The sequence below is a fragment of the Aspergillus tanneri genome (genome assembly GCF_003426965.1).
Source record: "Aspergillus tanneri strain NIH1004 chromosome Unknown AapTan_7_pilon_pilon_pilon, whole genome shotgun sequence".
In the NCBI taxonomy this organism is placed as follows: Eukaryota; Fungi; Ascomycota; class Eurotiomycetes; order Eurotiales; family Aspergillaceae; genus Aspergillus; species Aspergillus tanneri.
The window spans coordinates 1,151,740-1,173,417 of NW_022984634.1; the positions used below are offsets into that span (position 1 = coordinate 1,151,740).

The window sequence follows — 21,678 nt, forward strand, 5'->3', positions numbered from 1 at the left end:
CATACCCAGCATTTAAAATATTAACCCTAAGCCTATGCCTATGGATGGGTTACTTTGTAGCTCTTTCAAACACTCAAACCAACAAAGGAGTTGAACCTTATCCCTTTCCTTAAAAAACAAAAAAATTGAGAGCCAATGGACCCTCAAGGGGAGAAGAGTACCCAGGCATAGGCCCTATTGCGTATACAACTGCATCCCTCATAAGGTTTGGCCCTTCATGCTAGTTGATTGAAATGGCTGCAATGCACTGGTCGCAGGATCCACTGTGCTTTTTCGAGAGGTACATACACCTGTTTGCTTGATCATAGGATTTCCTACTAGCAGGCATCAAATACATAGACGTATGAAAAAATCTACTAGATAACCCCACAGAGAAAATGCAACGTAAATAGGAAGTTCCTATGTCATCTATAACATGTAGGACATCAAGTCATAAATACGAAGAGGAAATATCAACCCATCTTATTGATTCTCCTCTGTAGCTTGAAAATTCGGGTTCGTAACCACGTCAAAAAGTGCATCCATGTGTTCTTGGACTGTGTCTTCCAGGATCCAGATGAAGCTTGGGGTTGTGATGTTGACGTAGGGCGTGTAGGGGCGCTATGCATTTCAGATGGTTTCTTTTCACACGCTGGTGGGTCCTGCCCTTCGTCCTGCCCTTCGTCCTGCCCCAGAGGTACTTTCCAGGGTGATTTTCCCTTCCGCCGAATTTGCTTTGCCTCCGCCTTCAACTGTTGCTCCTCTAATTTCAGTGCCTTAGCTGCTTCCTTCTCCTCGAACGCTTGGCGTGCCGCCTTTACCGTAGCCGCTCGAGAAATAGGATCCATATTGTTTTGCATCTTGGAACGAAAGACGAAATCCAATGACGACCTGGAAATTGGTGAAGCCCTATCCAGCGTATTTCCGTTGTCTCTAGAGTAGCCAAAAGACGGCCTGCCGGAAACGTTTGTTTGTGAGGTGCCAGGCAATCTGGTAAATGAGCTTTCATGAGTTTGTAATGAGGGCCACGGTGCCTGAACCGAGGAGCCATGGACTGAAGAGTATAAAGTATCAGGTCCAGAATGTGTCATGGACTCTACACCAGCTCCATCTTCCATGTCCGACTGATCGCTTTCAAAACTAGACGCTTGGCAAGATTGGTTCAATGGTGGTGTATAAGTGCGAGGTGCTTGACGCATTGGATGAATATATTGTGAGCTTAGCTTACTCACGCTGTAACTACTCACTGTGGAAAGCTGGGATGTTCCACTTGTTGATCGGTGGTGAACATGAGCGAAACTCTTCTTGATCTTTTCATTGGCATATCGATCCTTCTCTCGCTCGTGCCTCTCGTTATCCAGGTACATCCCAAGTCCTTCGTATTCAAAAGAGTGTCGAGAGGAATTAAACGATGGAGGAGACTGATCCTGAGATACATTCTGGAGTGACGGCATTTTATGAATTCGTTGTTTCGTGAAGCCCCTTTGTGGTTGAGTTTCAACCACTCCAGAGGCACCATTCGAAGCAGGCGGACTTATGACATGATTTGGACCCATGCTTAGAACCTTTTCGCAGCCGGGGGGAGAATATGTAGCATCTTTTGGAGGCATGGATATTCGTTTATTACTTTCGGTCGTAGCCGATCCATGAGAGACTTTCATCTGAGAAAAGGCCTCCTTGGGAGTACGAAATTTGCCGGGCGGGTGAGCTAGCACTCGTGTACCATCACAAGGAGATGCTGGGTGACATCCGGTATAATGCACCTCCATATAAGGACAACCATAGTATTCAAGTTGGTTAATTGATGTAGAGTCACCGATCTTCACACGTTGTGTGCTTGGAAGTGGTGAATTTCGAGCGAGACTGTCTTCAGAGCGTGCCATGGGAATGGATTAGAAGACTATATGTCTCTTTCCCGTCCTATCCTAGTTAACTGGTGAAGTGAGGCCTTATCTCCTTTAAAGATGTTTTGTGAGGGACATTTTTAACATGACGCCAGCAATAAGACAAGCAAGAGTCGTACTCAAAAGCCCAAACTGCATGAAGCCGTTGTATACCTGTATTCTGGAAAGTCCCATACAATGCGCGTCTTAGGAAATCGCTGCAGTCAACGTGGAAAGAATAAGGGTTAGGCGTTGAAGTCCACTATAGGACAGCTGGAAGTGCGTCCAGGCGAGGTACTGGGCAGTCTGCTGTCAAGCCTAGTAGTAGTACATGGCATATAAATGAATATGATGGCGTGTTTCACCTGTACGCATCCTTCCTTCCTGTACAGTCGTGCCAAAGTTCGGAAGAGTCCGCTCGAAACGGGCGGAGCCAAGAAGAATGATGTCTGAGCCTCTGAGGCGCACACCGACGAATGCGGAGATGTCTAACCAGTAGCTTGTTAGTAACTATTTAGTAACTGTGACTAAATGATGATACAGACACTCCACAATATATGTTACTTTATGCTATCACCATAACAATATTAATTCTTAACTATTCAAGTTTGTTCAGTAGGCAGTACTCTTACGTAGAGAAAATAAGTTGTAAACTGCTCCATCTTCTAATTGTCTAGTAGTAAAATTAGGCAGGTCAATCAAACATTCACTAAACAGAGTGAATGAATAAACTAACGAAATGCCAGAAAGAGATAAGGCGAATCTACCTTAGGTTCAAGACTAATAGAAGCAAGCCAGGGAAGGCCACAGCAGAGATTCCGGCTGGTGGGCTCTTGAGCGGTACTATTGAGTAGAACCCCAGCATGTGCTGAGCACATAGACGACATGCCAAAGGTGTACAAATGACATTGATCACCTGGCAGAGAATACATACCTCGCCATGCATTTGTTCACAATAACTGTAGCGTATATGACGATTGGAATATGCCCGAGAAAATACGAAGATCAATACAATGGCTGTCTCGACTATACCTAATAACCACAAATATGGCCTATGCTACGATGTAAAACGAAGAGAATATATTGATACCGATGGAAGGGCCAGGTGACAGATGAGTTATGCTTTACTTCTCTCGCCGCCCTCATGGATTTGTCCAGGTCTTTCATAGTCTCCAAGCAAGGAAGTCTTCCACAGTAACTACTATGCTGAGTATATTGGCAATGCCAGTTTCACTGCTAGTCTAGTTCGCATTAATTGTGCAATCACCACTCTTTAACTTCCCCTAGTGTTGGATGCTCTATCCTAACAACCTTGTCGCAATTGAGCAAGCAAAGGGGGTCGAAAGCTAATTTTAACTGTTATGTGACGTCAGTTCCCGCACTGTGCTATGGCATTATGACTGCTGTAAAGGATAGAACTTACCCGGCGCATAGCATCAACCGTAGACTCTCCAACTTCATGTTCAAGGTAGTCCCGTTTAATGAGACCGACGCCATGCTCACCTGTTACAGTGCCCTCCAAATCCACCGCTCGCTTCACCATTCGATGAACAACAGCCTCTGCACTTTCCCTTTCGTTCTCATTGAAGAGGATAATTGCTGTTTATAGAAGACTTGTAAGTCTGAAGGTTGTATGGCTTGGACAAGGACGGTACTTACCATGGAAATTACCATCTCCCACATGGCCACATATTCCTGCTAACAGTCCACTCTGAGTCATGTCCTTTTTCGTTGCTTCAATAATATCTGGCAGTTTGCTCATTGGAACTGCCACGTCAGTCGTCCAAACATGGTCTTCAGGGCCTCTTCTCATTGACATTACACTCCAGAGAGCCTCTTTCCGGGCACTCCATAGCAGTTGCATCTCCTCTTCGCCGCGAGCAAATTCGAACGATTCGCCTGCAGTCTTGGATACGATCTTTTGTACCAGGCTTATCTGCTCCTTGACACCAACAGGTGTTCCCGTGAACTTGAAGAATAGCGTAGGCGATTCTTTCCATTGGCGGCTAGTGGCGTGGCTGTCGTTAATGCACCTCATTTGCACGTCATCCAGTATTTCAACGCCAGCAACTGGTATACCTTCCTCTACAACGCGGGTGACACACTTTGCTGCGCTTTGAATAGTTGGAAAACTCGCAACAGCGACACTTTGACTCTTGGGTTTGACAGTCAGCTTTAAAGTAGCCTCAGTTACAAGTCCAAGTGTTCCCTCGCTTCCGATAAAAAGCCTGGTGAGATCATAACCGGCACTTGACTTCCGTGGTCGCTGCTTGGTCTTTACGACGGTCCCATCCGCAAGCACGACGGTTAAAGAGAGAACCCATTCTCGCATCGTCCCATATCTGTAGGCATTAGTCCCTGAGCAGCCCGTGCCTACCATGCCACCGATCATAGCACCGGGCCCGGGATCAGGTGGGAAAAATAGGCCGTCCGCAGAAAGCTGCTCGTTTAAATCCTCCCATCCAAGAGCAGGTTGCACTACAACATCAAGGTCTTTTTTATGAACTTCCAAAACTCGGTCCATGCGACGGAAGTCAATGCATACCCCACCTCGTGTGGGTGTAAAATGCCCTTCCAGGCTGGTTCCACCGCAATAGGGAGTCACCGGAATGATCCTTTGGTGACAGATTTTCATGATACGTGAGACTTCTTCGGTGGTTGAAGGGTAGAGGATAAGGAAAGGCTTCTCGTTTTCTTTTCGTGTATACGAAGACCAGTCCGAACCCGAATGCATCTCCAAGTCACCATTATCTGTCGAGACATTTTCCTTTCCTAGAATGTGAACGAAGTCGGTCCAAGCAGCTTGAAGGTTCGATTGAGAGACGTTGTGTTGTAAAGGTTCCACGTCAAAAAGAGGTGTCGTTGATGAAGTTGGGAGGCTTGGCGGTTTCAGGGACCCTAGGAAATAGCCTCCTGTTGAGAAAATAGCCAATGCTGGTATGGAAAATGTTGGCAAAAATTAGATAAGACGGTATATAGACAGTAATTGGGCTATAGCAGGGGTTGGGGGAAGCATACCAAACATCAGCGCAGCATAACGGCTACCCTGTGACTGCTTCTGATATTGTGCGTGCCGCTCCTGGTCAGCACGTTCACGCTTCAGCCGTTGTTGCGTACTCTCGTATAGCTGGTTTTTAAATGATCGTTGTCTCTCATTTGAGTTGTGCTGAACAGAAGCCTGAATAGACCTCGACTGGAGTGTACGATGGTGCGGTTTTATGGCCATACTGGAGCCGACTCTTGGGTGAAGTGCGCGCCATGACCCCCTTAGGAAAACAACAGTGGATTTTACCATGATGGTAATAGAATAATAGCAATGGCTAAGGTGGAGGAGGTAGAATTAAGTTCTATAAGCAATATTTGCGATTGTCATCCATGGTTTGGAATTCTCAAAGAAATAACATGAAAGACAGTGAACTTATAGCTGCTAGCAGTAGTGCCTGGGTACTTACCACGGAAAGGGTAGTAACTTACTCCAAGAATGACTAGTCAATTCTATATGTCATACAAAGGACCATATTCCATTCTTTCATATTTCAACCAATCCTTCATATTCCAGGTTTATATTAAGTTCCCGATGATGGTACAAGCATTCATCTAGTTTTGGTTATTTCATATATAATGAATTAGCAACAGGCTCAAATACACATTGTATGATAAATTACAGCGTAATTTACGCTGTTAGTAGATCTCACACGGTAGAAGCTTTGGAAAGTCTGTATCTAGGGTCCTTTGCTTATAAACAAATGCTTTCTAAGATGTCCTATAAATCAGGCAAAAACAGGCTGAGGTATACTGGAGTGAAATATGACGTTCTGTGTGGAATACAGAATTAACCCGCCCATATTTCCCACTCGCCCGTGGATAGCCGATGCTATTAAGTATTGTACTGTATTGTTATTATTCCGACAGTAGCTGTAATTCATAATTTTAAAAACTGGGAATCAAGGATATTACCTACGAAGGTAATACGTAGGTACTAGATATCTTCTGCTGCTTCTTCTTTTTGTCTTGCACTCTATATGGAAGAGAAAACATGCATTTAATATATCCCTCAGGTATGTATCTACAGCTAACTATCGGTAAGCTCTTTGGGTTAAGCAACCTATGAATGTGGTAATACAATGGAGCACTAGGGGTAGTCTGCCCCATATTATGGCCCTGTCCAGTATTCCAATCTCTTATTCCTTTATTGAAAATACTAGGTAGCTGCAACGAGAATATCAAACATGAAGAAGAAAGAAAGACACATTGGAGGTGCCGGGTTAGGTAGACAAGCCGTACAGCGAGACATGTAGTTCTTATACGAAGGAATGCAGGGGAGCCGTAACACCGCAGGCTTGTCACCAGTAGCTTATCGTTTGTTACCATCGATGATCCGACAACTATTGACAATTCTTGGCATTACAGTATGTAACCATAATTTTAAGTTGTTGAACCTCTATGCTTCCAAATTAGATTAAACTATAGTAAAATTTTAGAGTTAGTAGATAACTATAAGGTCTAAAAGTAATTTTAACTTCTTCGAAAGATATTAAAACTTGGATGAGTTGTAAGGGTTTGAATTTTGGTATAATAGAACTGACAAGGGCAGGTTGCTGGGTAGAACTCCCATAGTAAGGGAGAATGTTATCTTAGAATTACATCTTTATTTCCAGGCAAAATCAAATAGAAACTTACAGCAGGTATGTAATAATAAGGACAAGCTCCAGTACAAATTTCATTTAAAAATATTGAGAATTGGCTGTGTTCTAAGTCATTGAATCAAAATTTTTATAAGGCGGTGAGATTTTGTCAAGCCTGGCCTGCCCGGCTAAATTCAACAGGACTGTAGCGGTTAAATTTCCCAGCAGCAGCTTATCTTCCCCACCTTCATTTGGCGGGGGAAGATCGACCGCTGCGTCCTGACCAAATCTTGCCTCTCTCTTTTTGTTCAAAAAGAAAAGTGAAGAAAGGGAAATTGCTCTACCTGCAAGCTGTGCAGTCCCCACCCTGCAAGCCTGTGGAATAACAAGTATTTAGTATAGTTATAAGATTTCCCATATCCCTAGACTAAATTATCCTACCAAAGATACTCTTTAATCCTCTTTACTTCATTCCCTAATTTTTTCCCCCACGATATATCTACTCCTATATATATTCCGCTTGACTTGCACCATTGCCGAGAAGACGCCCATTCAAAAGCCCTCACCATGAGCGGAGGCACTACAACCACCCAGGTGCGTTGGAATAACAAGGTCTCCCGCTGGCGAATTCGAGCTAGTAACATTGATGGCACTGCCTTTTCTAGAACCTATCGTTTGTTCTTGAAGGAGTCCACCAAGTCAAATTCGAAGACAGGCCTATTCCCGAGCTTCAAAACCCCCATGACGTTCTCATAAATGTTAAATTTACTGGTATCTGCGGTAGTGATGTTCGTACTCCCCCTACTGTCCTCCCAAAAAAAAAAAAAAAAAAAAAAAATGAAAGCAGAAAGATGGGGAACGGCTCCCCTGGCTGACTTTCCGACTGTAGGTCCACTACTGGGAGCATGGCTCTATTGGCCAGTTCGTCGTGAAAGAACCTATGGTTTTAGGACACGAGTCATCTGGTGTAATTCTTAAGGTTGGTTCCAGTGTCACGACCTTGAAGGTGGGAGATCATGTTGCTATGGAACCGGGCATACCATGTCGTTACTGCGATCCATGTAAATCCGGTAAATACAACCTCTGTGAGCAAATGGCCTTCGCTGCCACTCCACCTTATGACGGTACTCTTGCCAGGTACTATGTTCTGCCCGAAGATTTCTGCTACAAGCTTCCGGACAACATCACCTTGCAAGAGGCTGCAGTAATGGAGCCTCTTGGTGTTGCTGTGCACATTGTAAAACAAGCCGGTGTCAGCCCTGGCCAATCAGTGGTTGTTTTCGGCGCTGGTCCGGTGGGATTGTTATGTTGTGCTGTGGCAAAGGCTTTCGGCGCCTCGAAAATTATTGCTGTGGACATCCAGAAGAAAAGGCTAGAGTTTGCTGAGAAATATGCTGCAACTGCAACATTTGAGCCCGCGAAAGTTCCTGCATTTACGAACGCGAGACAAATAATCAATGAGAATGGGCTAGGAGCGGGAGCTAATGTCGTGATCGATGCCTCAGGCGCGGCAGCTTCGATCCACACTGGTATCCACGCTGTTCGACCCGGAGGCACGTACGTGCAGGGTGGCATGGGCCTGAGCGAGATAAACTTTCCAATAATGGCAGCCTGTACAAAGGAGCTCAATGTAAAGGGCAGTTTCCGCTATGGTAGCGGCGACTATAGGCTCGCTATTGATTTAGTTGCTTCCGGTAAAGTCAATGTGAAGGAACTGGTTACCGGAATCGTTAAGTTCGAAGATGCTGAGCAAGCTTTTAAGGAGGTTAAGGCTGGAAATGGCATTAAGACGCTTATTGCTGGTATCTGATCAGGAGTGGCTTGTGATGCTACGAAAGATGGGAATGATGCCTGGAAAATAAAGAATTCATAGTCAATTTCTACCTTCAACTTTAAAAGTTAGTGGGAACACTGAAATGATGAAATAAAAGCAAGATGCACATAGTCCCTTCTTCAATTGCCTTTTTCTGTATATTGATAAAAGACGGCAATACCTCAGCAGCATGAATAGAAACTTCTGAGCGCCTAGAAAGGAGTTAAGAATCACATTAGGCGAAATCTACTCTCGCAGCAAATAAAGTATGATGAAGGATATTGGGTATCATATTGTAAAATCAGTAAACAGTAATCTGGGTGAAAGGGTGAAGGGAGACAGGAAAGAAGAACTTAAAACAGATGCTGAGAAGTCACAAGATATATATCCAGCATTCTCACATTATGCATCCGTGTTTATGCAGCCCTAAAAGCAATTCTAGTTGCTTGATTCTGTTTCTATCTTGAAGGTGGCTGTGGGTGGGGATAGAAGAGAGTGAGAGGACCCATATTTGGTCAAAGTGTAGGGAAAGTAATCAGAGAGCATGATGTTAGGCAGAGAGGTTATAAGGCAATAACTGGTATTAGCAACACCTACCACCTCTCTTCTGATGTGAACCACCCAATCGAAACACATCTTCCCACTCTCTTATACCATTTCTCCAGGTGTTTGCACCCTTTCTTAAACTCTTATGGTGCAAATAAATAGCACTGTCATCAAGAGTCATGTGGCTTCGAATGCTGGAGACATCACTCGTGCCGTGTCCGTAGGGACCGCCATCGCCATATTGGATCCCACTTTGGGGGTCGTCGGGATCAATTTCACCTAGTTCAATCTTTGTAAGAATGATTCGGGCTAATCTTTTGAACAATTCATCTACGCCTTCTCCTGTGAGGGCTGAGACTTCAACGGCGACGGGTATGTTTGATTTAGCTGCCCAACGGGAAGTTTCTTCCCCCATAACCTCCCGGCCTTGAGGGGCATATGTGGCTGTCAGCCTCGTACCTGTTCCCTGATTGCCGGCTGATTGTACCGAGCCCCCACCTGAGTCAACTGGGAAAGAGGATTGTTTGCTAGAAGTACTGGATGGTGTTTGAGGGGGTCGCGGACTGTCGCCAGCGAACCCTGCGTGTGGCAAATGATCAGTCGCAAGATCCCTTTTATTCCCGGCCAGTAGGACTGTAAGACTTGGAGAAGCAAGAGCACGCGCATCCATGAGAAATGTAGGAAGGGATGCAAATGATGCATGTGACGAGATATCATAGACTAAAATGGCCCCCGCAGCACCCCGGTAATATGACCTGGAAACAGATCGAAACCTCTCCGTACCGGCGGTGTCCCAAAGCTGTAGTTTGATCCTTGTTCGACGTGGACCGGAGCCCAACTTGACAATCCGAGAAGAGAACTCGACTCCAATTGTTTGTGACGAGAGCACTCTCCCTACAGGTGCACACGGTGTATTAGCAAGCCAGTCATGCATCGGGGCCTAACGGGCTCAACAAGGAAACGGGCCCGTACATTCGTTTTTCACAAATCGATGCAATACACAAGATCTATGCTCCAATATGTGAGTGACAATAAACAGTAAGGCACTTTCTCCAGGAGACATACTTTCCGGCGCCGCTCGGGCCAAGAAGAATAATTTTAGCTAAGTAATCATACATACTTTCTAATTCCTAGGAAAAACCAGACGGGTATTAGATGAGGTAGTAAATGAATGCCATCCAGTGGTCATCGGGATCTGGCGCGGCTGACCTGTGGCCGGAGGGGAAGGGGCGGTGAGGCCATCGCCATACCTGATTTCTCTCCGGAAGAGATGAGACCGAAGACGTATTCGAGAGGCTCCTTTTTCGCACCATAATGCTGAGCACGGCTTCTCGAATAGAATACTCTAGAGATAGTTAGAGTAGAAGGAGTTTAGTTTCGAGAGAAACGAAGTGTTCGTTGTCTTGGACATTTCCGCTGCTAAGGCCGGCTAACTAAGCAAATTACTAAACTAAATCTGTCCAGGGAAGTTGAGCTTCGAGATCTTATCACTTTGTAAAATTTCCCACGCTCCATATAACTATCTATATATACACAGCTGTTGTACGACAATGAAATATTTCAGTATTTTAAATAAAAGGTTGCAAAACCAAAAAATATTCCAGATAGCAACTATCACTACAGTAGGACAAAAAACATGCAATAATAGTTTGGGTTTGGATGAGTAACAAAACAGAAACAGGAAAACTCCTATCCATTGTAAATTATATTGGCTACGGCTGTCTTTGAAAATATACCTTAGTATTTAATGATGCCTTTCACGCATGTGAACAATGGTTGTCCATGCTTGACAGCACAACTTAGTCATATGGTGCTCACACCAACAACATCGTACAGTTGAGCTATGAGACTGTACTGTATGACAAAATCCTTGCAATTTTTCCCCATTGGAAGGCCCGGTATTTTGCACGTTTAGCGGTGATTTTAATTTCGCACTCATTTCTTTTTTAGGAACTGGTCCACTGTTGGTAAAGGAACTCTTGTTTTGAGAAACGGCAGGAGTATGATCTGTGTATGGACAGAATCCAGCGGGAAACACTAATCCCGTGTACACCTCAGAGGGAATATCATGCCATGATGTGCAGTTGCAGCAAATAACGAACAGCTTTGCAACTCGCTGGTCATGGTTGGATAGGTTCACAATGTCAATGGTACTCTGTGGTTGATAAGTTGGGGTGCTGCTCAGCACACATTCTGGGCCTTGGTTGATGGCGAGAGACCGACATTGGACAGAAGTCTGAGAAGCATTGACTGCATGGTTGCTTGGTGGTGCCTGGATCGGAATCACTTCTTCATCTAGAGACTGAGAGGGGACCGATGCAGCTTCATCTGCTGTGTTGTAATCAGATCCCGGATTTTGTGTTAAACTAGATGCCAATGAAACGTTTGACATCCCCGTCTTGTGATTTATGGTATTTGGGCCTGCATTGCCTTCTACCAATTCTGATTTTCCTTGGCCCTCCTGATCTACGGGTTCCCTAACTACCCCAGGCCTATGTGCTTCTGATGAGGTTTTTATGCCAACGCTTTGGAATGTATTCACATGCCTTAGATCACAATGGCATTGATCACTGAATTCATGATTCAGCGATTCGTCTAATGGTGATTCTGCTTGCTGGACTGGGAGCTGCGCTCTATGTTCGAGGACTGGAACCGACAACGAATGCCTTTTTGCCTGTCGTCTAGTGATAGTTCGGCCCGATGGTGGTGGCTCTTGACAATTGCTAGTTGGTTTTAAACCGTTGAGTGAGCGGTAATAAGCATTCTCCTTCATTCTGCGAGTAATATCAAGAGAGGAATCTAGCATCACTTTGCCTTCCTCATTCTCTCCATCCGGCTCTTGAGTGAGGAGCACGGCTTGTGATAGACTTGTGTTCGCTTCATTATCAGCTAGCTGTTTTGTACTATCGGAAATTTTTACTTGCGGCTCAATTGCAGTGCCATCGGAAGGGCAATCAGTCTCAATGAGGGTGGGGGATCCAGCAAGGGGGGATGACAGAAATTTCTTATGGTATCTCTGAGGAATATTTTCTTTTCTTACTAGGCTCGGATGGGATGTAGAGATAGAAGACTGTGCCTCTGGAGAATTCACACCGCGACTAGTGGTGGGTGCAGCTGTATGTTTCAAGCGACGTTCTGTGTGCGGTCCACGGTGGTCTTCTAGCTGAGTTCTTATCGTCTTTGCTGGCAGAACTGGCTGTGGAAGGCTGTGCCCTCGTATGGTGTCTGATTCTCTTCTACCAGAACGTAAATTTGCTGCAAATGAAGCACGATCTAGATCCACTGCTCCGCTTGGATAAGTAGGAGAATATTCCTCTGTATTACTCCTGCAATTCCGGTCATATTTTTGCCTCGAGGAGGAACCCAAAGAGTTCGCATGATTTGGCGTATCCGGTAGAGCTGTACCAGAAATGCGTGGTTCTTGGGATGGTCTTGACTGTTTAGAGTGCGAAAGCAATGCACTGTTCGTAGCAGACAGTCGTTTGGATATTGCCGTACCAAGGTGCTCTGGTAAAGTATTAACTAGCGGGGTTGGTGGCCGTAATTCGGAGTCATCTGTCAGTGCTTCTACGGCGCTAACTGGTTGACTTTGGCAAAAACGTTTATCATTCTCATTGACAGAACCTGATCGGGACCGGGACCGGGACATACGCTTTGAAAATACCGCAGAAAAGCGCCTGGAAGAGGACCTAGATCTGTCGGTGCTTACACTTGATGCTCTGCTTGAGCTCCCTAGAGGCTGCTTTTTGGTAAGTCGGCGCGATTCTCTTCTCAGTAGGTTGTGATCCTGAGACGGTTCCGCTTGTTCAAGCTTCAGAAGCCGTTTCTCAAATTCCTTTCTATCTGCCTCTAGACGCTTTGTAGCCCGTCTATCTTCCTTTTGTGTGGCATTGCTGTTCCTTTTCGGCGAGATCCCATCTATAGCAGATAGTCTATGCGCTTGTTTCACAGATTTCGAAGCAATAGCGTGGTCCGAGTAGAATCGGGACTCTACCTCATTGGAGAATTTATTGGTTGGATTCCAAGGAAAATAAGTGTAGGGCTCATCCTCATTTGTATTTATAGCATCACTACTGGTCATTCCTTCTGCCATTTGGATTGTCGGATGGTTCTTCTTGTAGGAGGTTGGTATGTCTTCTGCATCGAACGGTGCTCGAAGACTATCAGTTTTCATTTGCTTTAAGATATTAATCGAAGCACCTCAGAAATGACACTTGTTTTGGGTCCAAGAAAAAATAAATGGAAGTACTCACATTTCCCAGCTTACTAAGATGCAACATACATTGCAGGCGTTGTGTAAATGATGGCCTTCGTGGCCTTTGGGACTGCATGCTCAAGTCCATTTGGTTACAAGCCGCAAATGTATAATGTGAGGATCCATAAAGAAGTTTCTCGTCTATTAGTGCAATATCAAGATAGGGAGATTAGGGGCACGGAGTTAAGAGAAAGTGTGGGTATTGATTTTAAACCTGAGAGTGTGCTGACCGTCTCGCTATGCAAGGAAGGGAAATGCAAAGGCAGTGGGAGAAAGGTCAGCTATCCAAAACTTGGATGCAAACAAAGTATCCTACTATTAATGTTGCGTTGGAGTGGTTGGGGGGGGGGGAGGCAACAGTTCAAGGAAGGCAAGGTTTGGAAATTTGAAAAAAATTTCAACTGGGTGAGGGGGAAAGACTAGAAATTATTTTCAAGGTTGTGTATGATAGGTAATAAACAGGTAAGTGTAGTCGTGGCTGTCATAACAGCTAGCCTCTTGTTTCTGGAACCTCATATATCTAAAATATCGTGCATGCAGCAGTACTCTCTAGCAGGGGAGTAGATACTAGGTCTATACTACTAGTAATGAATTTATTGGTTTGATTGGGCATTGGAATCTACGAAATAGAGATGCTACAGTAGTTTATCTTGGATATATCACCGACCCTAAGATCAGATACTATGTACATACATACTTAGCTACCTACTATTCAATGTGCTTTTGAAACTTATTATGAATAAGTTAGCTCTCTAATTAACTAAAGCAAAGCAATTAGCTTCACTATGGAAATCCCTTGTAGTATTCCCATATCAAATGGTGGCACGCCATTACTCAGAATTGAATTGTGTACACCTTACAGCATGCTATTCTTGGAAGGCAGACTGAAATTACACTCGTTCCAAAAACGAGTTGACTAGAACTTTTATGAAGCTAGTCTAAATTATTACCCTGTCAAATCTGCTTCGCAGTATTAGATGCAAGTCTATGGAGTACGACTCCAGAGTATGCAACAGCGACCGTATGATAAGACGGTTTAAATCTATCCTATATTATAAATAGAAATCTCGTTATTTTTCACACCAACCTATCCTATTTTAAGAAAGCCCCCTCTACCAGACCAGAATTCTGCCATTTTTCAAAAATTTAATGACCAAGGGACATACACCTGGCCCCCGACCAACCCACCACCTCTGCAAGGTCGCGTGAATCGCTCAAAATAATAATAAAATCCGGATATCAACCTATTTCCAATTCTAGATTAGTATACATAAATGGGATCGGCCTGGCTGCCTGGCTATCTCCACGACCGCCACATTCACTATGTCGTGCGCTACCCGGCCTTGCACCTCAGAGTTACTTATCTCATTCTATTAATCCATTTAGAGCTATCCTAGAGATTTCAAATGGTTATATTTTTATTAAAAATCTATATTCTGTAGATTTAGTAGAGATATTGCACATGTAGCTATAAAGGTAGGCAGGACATTCGAGCGGTCAGGAACATTCCAAAAACAGAATAGTGGGTGCGAAAATCCATAGTTAACTAGATTCTATAAATAAATGTTAGTTAGTGCACGCCTTAGCTGACACATATATCACACGTAGTTAGGACTGAATACATAGGTAGGAAACGCACCTGGGTATTATACTTGGATACTAAGAGTTATTTGTACCAGGACACAGTGGTCAGAAATAGCTCATTATGTACCAGGGAATAAAAAGCTTGACATTGGTAAACTAGGCCAACTCTTTAGTAGTTAGGGATTTTTAAATGCCTCCCTGTGTCAAGAAACTCTTGCCAAGACACGATGACTCGTTAGAATCACGTGATCAAATTTGGGGCCGGAGTACGCAATATTGACATACGAACAAATTTCAGCACTTAACAAGAAACTTGAATTCCTACTAGATTTTTTTTTTTTTTTTTTTTTTGCATATTTTCTTTTGTGGAAGTAATGGGTTACTTTATACCAAATAGAGCAACAGTCCCTGAATATTGACCTGGAAATGCAAACTGACCATAATGGCATCTCAAGATCAGAACAAGCTTCAAGGATCACCCCCAAGCTATCATGCTTCAGTATCTTCGTATCATAATTACAGGCCTACCGAAACAGGTGGTCCAAATCTTCCTCCATACCATAACTGGCAAGAGGCTGTCCCAGATACAACAGATTTTCCTCCGCCACCGGTAACGGGATACTTCTATTCTGGCACTGGAAATGCTTCTAGTGCCGATGCAGAGCGTGCCCATGAGTTTTGCGATGGGTTTCCCTTATATTCGCCAGCAAATCCTCCTGCCACCGTCTACAGTTCCGTCCAAAGATGCGATATTCATCCCGTGAAGCCTGAAGGGTTTTGTGGTGAAATTAGCACCATTTCCAAAGGGCGCTGGAAAGGGTTTACTAGAGATAGGAGCCGTGATTGCTCTATATCAACCAATTTACCTCTCTTCTTTTCTCTTGCCGACTCACCGTGGGTTACAAAAAAAAGTAAGACCGTATATTTTGAAGTGAAATTACTTGGCCTCCGTACAGGTCCAGAAACTGGCTCTGTTGATTCAAGCGGGCTTTCTATTGGCTTTGTGGCTCAGCCCTATCCAACTTGGCGTTCACCAGGCTGGGAAAGAGGAAGCGTGGGGGTATTCTCTGATGACGGATGCCGATTCGTGAATGATTCCTGGGGTGGTAAGGGTTTCACGACTGCATTCAAATTGGGAGAGACTGTAGGCCTGGGGATGACGTTCCGTCTTCCAGAAGACATCAAAAAAGTCCCGGAGAGCGAAGGGGAAAGGATTAGAGTTGAGATATTCTTCACTCGAGATGGCCGTAAAGTGGGGGGCTGGGATCTCCATGAGGAAGTTGATGCGGAAGCTGGAGGTGTGGAAGGGCTAGAGGGAGACTTCGATCTATATGGGGCTATTGGATTGTTCGGTGGGGTTGACTTTGAAGCATGTTTTGATCATTTGGGCTGGCTATGGAACCCCTTGTTGTGAGCGCAATTGTACTGTGATCCATTAAACCATTTAGCAAACCCATGCAACTCACTAAAAGAAATAGAAAAAGCTTTGTGTATTAAAGCTGTACTGATGGAACTAAGTTTATCTTTGTGCATAGCACATTTTTCTCGCAATGTTTCTGTGGTTCTCAAAATACTCATGGCTAAGATCCAGGCAGCTGTCATTTATTACGAACTTAATTCTGAAAATGCTTCACAGTCTGTTACTTTTTATTTGGAAGTTACCTATGGATAAGATAGCGGCCTGGGAAAATGTGGCGTTCTAGAAACTGATCTGAGATTAACCATCCTTGTACAAGTTGCATCCGATCTTTATATATTCATGTTGTCAAAACTAGTTTGGCTGAGACATGGGCGTGAGCAACCAAGTAGGAAGACACCAGAGGGACCCAGCTGCGACTATGAAGGCTTTGCTATATATTGGACTTGTCATCAGGGCGAGTCACATTATCAAGAAATCGGGCTCAACGTTAAGTTAACAATCATGGATCTACATGAGAAATACTAAGTCTGCAGCATCAAGTATTTTGGCGAAGGAAAAATTAAGCCTGCAGCAGATATCTACTCTCGAATTTCCTCCAGTGGTCTCCATGGCTATCTGCAATGACTCCTTAAATGGAGGACTTAGCTCGAAGTTTTAATCAGATCAAATAATGCATATAACTAGGTATCGATGAATCCGTCGATGTACTCTCAAAACTGCTCCGTATCGTACATCTTAGTTATCTTGTTTCCATATATGCCTATGGCTCTCATATGCTTATCTTCTATAAGACCGAAACTGAATGCCATCTAAACAGGTCCGTACTGAAATTATGTGGCACAATTACAAATGTGTTGTTACTTACGGAGTATGCATGAAGACATACATGTAATAAGGTAATCAATCTTGGAGATTTAAGGGACTGAAAACTGAACTATAGCCTGAAGAATTGATAGCCACTATCGGACATATATCTGATTGTATGGAAGTAAGTCAACAGCCCCGTATTCAAGTATCCTCCCAGGTGAATCTCCTACCGTAGAATCTGGTACTTTGTAAATCGTAATATAGAGAGCACTTTGAGGTTGACTAAAAGCTAATTTTAAGGTAAAAGAAACCCCCCGGGGGTCTCCTCCCTAAAACGATTCAATTATAAAGGCAGCCCTCACTGATTCAGTTGAAAGACAACCTTGTGCACAGAGTAAGCCTACCTATGTATGCTGATAGTATGGCTTAATTAGTTGCATGAGAGACGTAGTGGCGGGTGTTACTAAAATGACCATGTCTGGCCGAACCTTAAGGAGTAAGAGGGTCTAGTTGAAGTTTCCAGATCCCCCACCTGTTGAACACTAATGTACTAGTAGGCGCTACAAGGAATGTACCTGTAGGTAACATAAAGTATGCTCCCGGGTAATTTATCCGATCCCCAACCCAACCCAACCCTTAAAAACAAACAAATAAATATAACTATCGAACTAAAAATTATAAATGATTTATTTGCTAGTTAGTTCGGGTTGGTAGACTCCCGGTTGTAAGAAAGGCATCATTGTCATTGGAGAATGGGCAGAGGTACCTACTAGCTAAGAGGAAATATAATAGTTAAGGACTATTTAACTAGTTAGTTACCTACATGCTACTTACATACTGTACTGAGGAAAAATGTATTTAATTACCTCAAAGATTATCACTTGGATATTATCCAAGGACGGCATTGCTCCGACTGGTATTTTTAACATGGTTTCTATTGTTTTGTTGTCTTTCCCCAGTCAACAGTTAGAGAGTTTGTCACACATCTTTGCCGAACACGTAGGGGGTGCTGCAGGACTATGTACTACCTAGTTCAGTATGTACCGGGTATGTCCAGTGTAAACTGTAAACAGTACTACTCCGTACGGACCTTGTGTGGTTAGTTGTCTGCCTAGTGCCAACACACCTGTTATGGAGTGCTACAGTAGTGAGTCTGCAAGGCTCATAGTGGGCTATTTTCTCCGTTCTTACCTACCTAGGTAGGTAGTGTAGGTACCTATACTACACGGTGGAGCTCAATACGTGGGTATTAAGCCCATTAACTGAGGTACTTAAAGTATTCAACCACCGAGCCGATACTACCGAGCCGCCACTTTTTTTCATATATTTTTTCTTGATTTCTTTAACAAACAGAATAAGTTTAACTACCTAAAAGTAGCCGCTGACTAAAAGTAAGATAAGGAATTACTCCGGAGTATAATGTGCTAGAAATAATGCTTTTTCTTTTCATTATTTAGAGAAACTTTGAACATCTGAAGTAACAGAAGCAGGTAGGGGGACAGTCTCATTTAGTATACTCCACCACATTATGGAATTAGTGTGTTATTATATATACCATAAGGAGCAATATAAATAAGTGTCTATATATTTCTACTTCTAGATAGTTGAACTTATTCTGTTTGTTTAAGGAATCATGAAACATATATGAGAAAGTGGCGGCTCGGTAGTATTGGCGGCCTGGTGTTTGAATACGTTACTTATTACTTGCCAACTTAGGTAAAGTGGGGCGGTAGACGAGGGAATTGTTTATAATACTAGTGTTTTTTAAACAAATCAACACCACCCAAGAATTCCAATCAGTAGAGTTTCCGCACCTGTGAGTTGTCCGCTTGCAATACTACTAAGGTTCTATCTTGTAGCAGTAACTGCCTAGGTAGGTACTTCATAAGTACACCGTAGGTGCAGTGTTTTTGCTGTATTATTGGTGCTATGTTGGAACTCCTATTATTTAAGGGCTGTATATGTATGTGCTTCTTCTACATAGACTTTAATCTTTTGTTACTTATTTCGCTATCGTAAGTGTAACATATTCCGTTGTACGGAATATATATTTAGGATTTCAGAATACCAAACTGTCAACATAGGAATAAGTTTTGATCGACAACATTATGCATGTCATTAGTTTTCGTTATCCATAATTTAAAGGCCAGGCTGACCAGAATTCTCACGCCAGGAACAAGAAGAACATGGCTTATTTCGTTAAAGCTATTCATAACTGCAGTAATAACAGTATCAACATATTAATTGTACCTTGGAGGGATGGAGTTTCGCCGCGCAAGTTGATCTAGACTTTAATCAAGGGTGGTGGACAGTGCACGTAACAGGCAATGTTCTTATATTATCCTTGTGTCGAATACACAGTACTTTATATCAATAGTCCTACCATATTAGTAGGTAAACGACGTAGTACTGGGTTGTATTCTTAAAGTCAATATAGCGAAAATTATTATTTATATCCCATGCGCGTATGAATGGGAATCTAGCCAGCGCCTATCCTAATATTATCCAGCATTGAAGGAATGAGGAGAGGGAAAGAGGTTACCTACCGAGGCATACAGTAAGATTTACCAAAATAGGACTTTGTCATACATACGAAGTCACTACACAGTAACTACTAACTAGTAGGTGCTCCCGAGTAAGTTGGAAATTTGTCCATAGACTTTTGGTGGATTCTCGGCCATTCTCGGGTGTGAGTGGAGAGCATAGCGGAGTCTAAAGTCCGTGCTGCCGAGAGATACGCGTCTGTTCCACAGCCTGCAAAGCTACGAGTGTCATACTACCTGCTTTACACAGTGTACACAGCATTCTCCTCGGTACCTACATACCAGACTGTTGCTCTAGTGGTTAGCACCACAGTCAAAATTAAATTAAGGGCGAAAAAAAGGAGACTGGATAGATCTGATGAGTAGCTTTTACTACTACGAAGTTCTAGAGCCTGCTTCTTAGGTTGCTTAAGGAGAAAGAACTTTTCCTTCTATAGTATAAGTTGTCATGTAAGTTAAGAAAAAAAAAAAAAAAAAAAAAAATCTCAACCTGTATCTGGTAATCAATAATAACATAGACCCAGTCAATATATATGAATATTCTCAATATTAAAATTGTAGACAGGTTAAGTGCCTACCTCTGTTTGATAGGCAGCAGGTATATCAATATATTTAGCTTTAACTGTTAATAGTATTGGAATTGTTTGGCTGGTCATAGTGCACCATGGACAGTTTCGGGACTATCTACTGTGTGTTTTTAGTATGGCATAGTCGTGAAATCCAATATATGCACGTTCATGTGTGTTTTATCGTTTATAGTTAGAGCTCCCACAAAAGTACCCATATGACACTAAATTAGTAAATACACAAGAGCCCTGTGGATTCATACTAAAGCATATTTCCATTTCGGGTAAGTTGCAGGAGAATCCAAATTATCATCTGCAGCCACTAGTTAACCAAGGCCGGTGGATTACTACATATTCCGTACACAGTATTGATGTACTCTCTATATTTACAGAGTTGTACCTATGCCTTTTTTACCACTATAAGTACCAGCCCTTTTGCCAAGAAAATGTTTAACATGTAGCCATGTAAGTAAACTGCTGCGGAAATTAATGGAGTGCTAGGTATTACGTAGCTGCTTAAAGAGAACTCAAGGTTGCTACTATTAGTTAGCTCACTATTATTAGTAATCCTTATGATAGGTGGAGAAATAATTCATGCTCTTGGGGATACGACAGCTCTATAATTGATTGGCTGGGAATAGCTTGAGCCTGCTATGGCACTGCATTGGTTTAGTACTAATAAGTAGATACTCCGTAGTACCTACTCATATCCAATGTCTGAATATGGAAGTACCTACAGTATAATGCATGCACCTACTATTAGTTTTATTGTTTAATCACCTCTTTGCATAAGACGTCGCCCCGTAATCTTAGCAGCTGTCTACTTTTTATACATAAGCAAAATATGAAACTGAAACACACTGTCTTTCTAAATTAGTGCTTTTTTTTTTATATATCTATTAGAATAGTAATATTTAAGTATTCTTAGTATGTGAGATTCTCTGGACGTGACACCGATGATTCTCTTTATAGCATCAAGTAGCATAGCCTACATTATCCTTTCTAATAGAAAGCGAGAAGTTATGCAGAGAAATGGTTCGAGATGATGTGTGAAATGAACATTTATCAATTGTCTAAAGAGCATAAAGATGCAACAGTAAATTTCCATAACAAAAAAAAAAAAAAAAAAAATCCTACATAAGCTAGTTACGTAGAGTAAATATTCCTGCCACTTGGTTTATCTGACTTTTTGCACCCTGGTTATCAGCTATGTGGCTACTGCCCCCCAAACACATTTCAATAAAATACGTACTCCCTAGTCATATAGGATATCCTAATAGCACCACCAGTGAGCGTTTTATTGAGGTGGATTTTACTTAGCTAGATAACTGCCATCTAGATAAACTGAGTCGACTGATCTCATTTTCCTTAAATTCAAACTTATCATCTGAGGGAGTAGCTATAGCTTTCCATTAATTCAGACAGGTCTATGATACCATTGCTCTGCTCCTAACCTAAGCGCTGTGACCCATACACTGTTTGGTTTAAATATCTGTAGGCCCCAAGGAATAATTGAGGCTTAGCCTTACAAAGTATTCCATACTGGCACAGGGTTATAAGATCGCTACTAGGATCGTTATCAATGCGAACCTACCTACCTACCCACCTACCCAGGTTTCTATATATCTAGTCTTAGTGTATAATGCAAGGAGTATTT

The 21,678-nt window shown here is 42.9% G+C and overlaps 4 protein-coding genes across 4 annotated transcripts; 2 read left to right on the plus strand and 2 right to left on the minus strand.

The window, feature by feature from the left end:
- Window positions 1–452: 452 nt before the first annotated feature.
- On the minus strand, window positions 453–1,862 carry ATNIH1004_006960 (uncharacterized protein; the record flags this gene model as incomplete). Its single annotated transcript, XM_033571587.1, has 1 exon — window positions 453–1,862. The coding sequence occupies one exon, from the start codon at window positions 1,860–1,862 to the stop codon at window positions 453–455; it is 1,410 nt and encodes a 469-aa protein (XP_033424902.1).
- Window positions 1,863–3,125: 1,263 nt separating this feature from the next.
- DLD1 (FAD-binding oxidoreductase) lies at window positions 3,126–5,088 on the minus strand (the record flags this gene model as incomplete). The annotated part of the gene is made up of 4 exons (XM_033571588.1): window positions 3,126–3,218; window positions 3,286–3,461; window positions 3,522–4,796; window positions 4,881–5,088. 4 exons carry the CDS (start codon window positions 5,086–5,088, stop codon window positions 3,126–3,128), a joined length of 1,752 nt encoding a protein of 583 aa, XP_033424903.1.
- Window positions 5,089–7,054: 1,966 nt separating this feature from the next.
- ATNIH1004_006962 (NAD(P)-dependent alcohol dehydrogenase) lies at window positions 7,055–8,297 on the plus strand (the record flags this gene model as incomplete). The annotated part of the gene is made up of 3 exons (XM_033571589.1): window positions 7,055–7,081; window positions 7,153–7,275; window positions 7,377–8,297. The coding sequence occupies 3 exons, from the start codon at window positions 7,055–7,057 to the stop codon at window positions 8,295–8,297; spliced, it is 1,071 nt and encodes a 356-aa protein (XP_033424904.1).
- Window positions 8,298–15,127: 6,830 nt separating this feature from the next.
- Window positions 15,128–16,099, plus strand: ATNIH1004_006963 (SSH4 family protein; the record flags this gene model as incomplete). Its single annotated transcript, XM_033571590.1, has 1 exon — window positions 15,128–16,099. One exon carries the CDS (start codon window positions 15,128–15,130, stop codon window positions 16,097–16,099), a length of 972 nt encoding a protein of 323 aa, XP_033424905.1.
- Window positions 16,100–21,678: the final 5,579 nt, after the last annotated feature.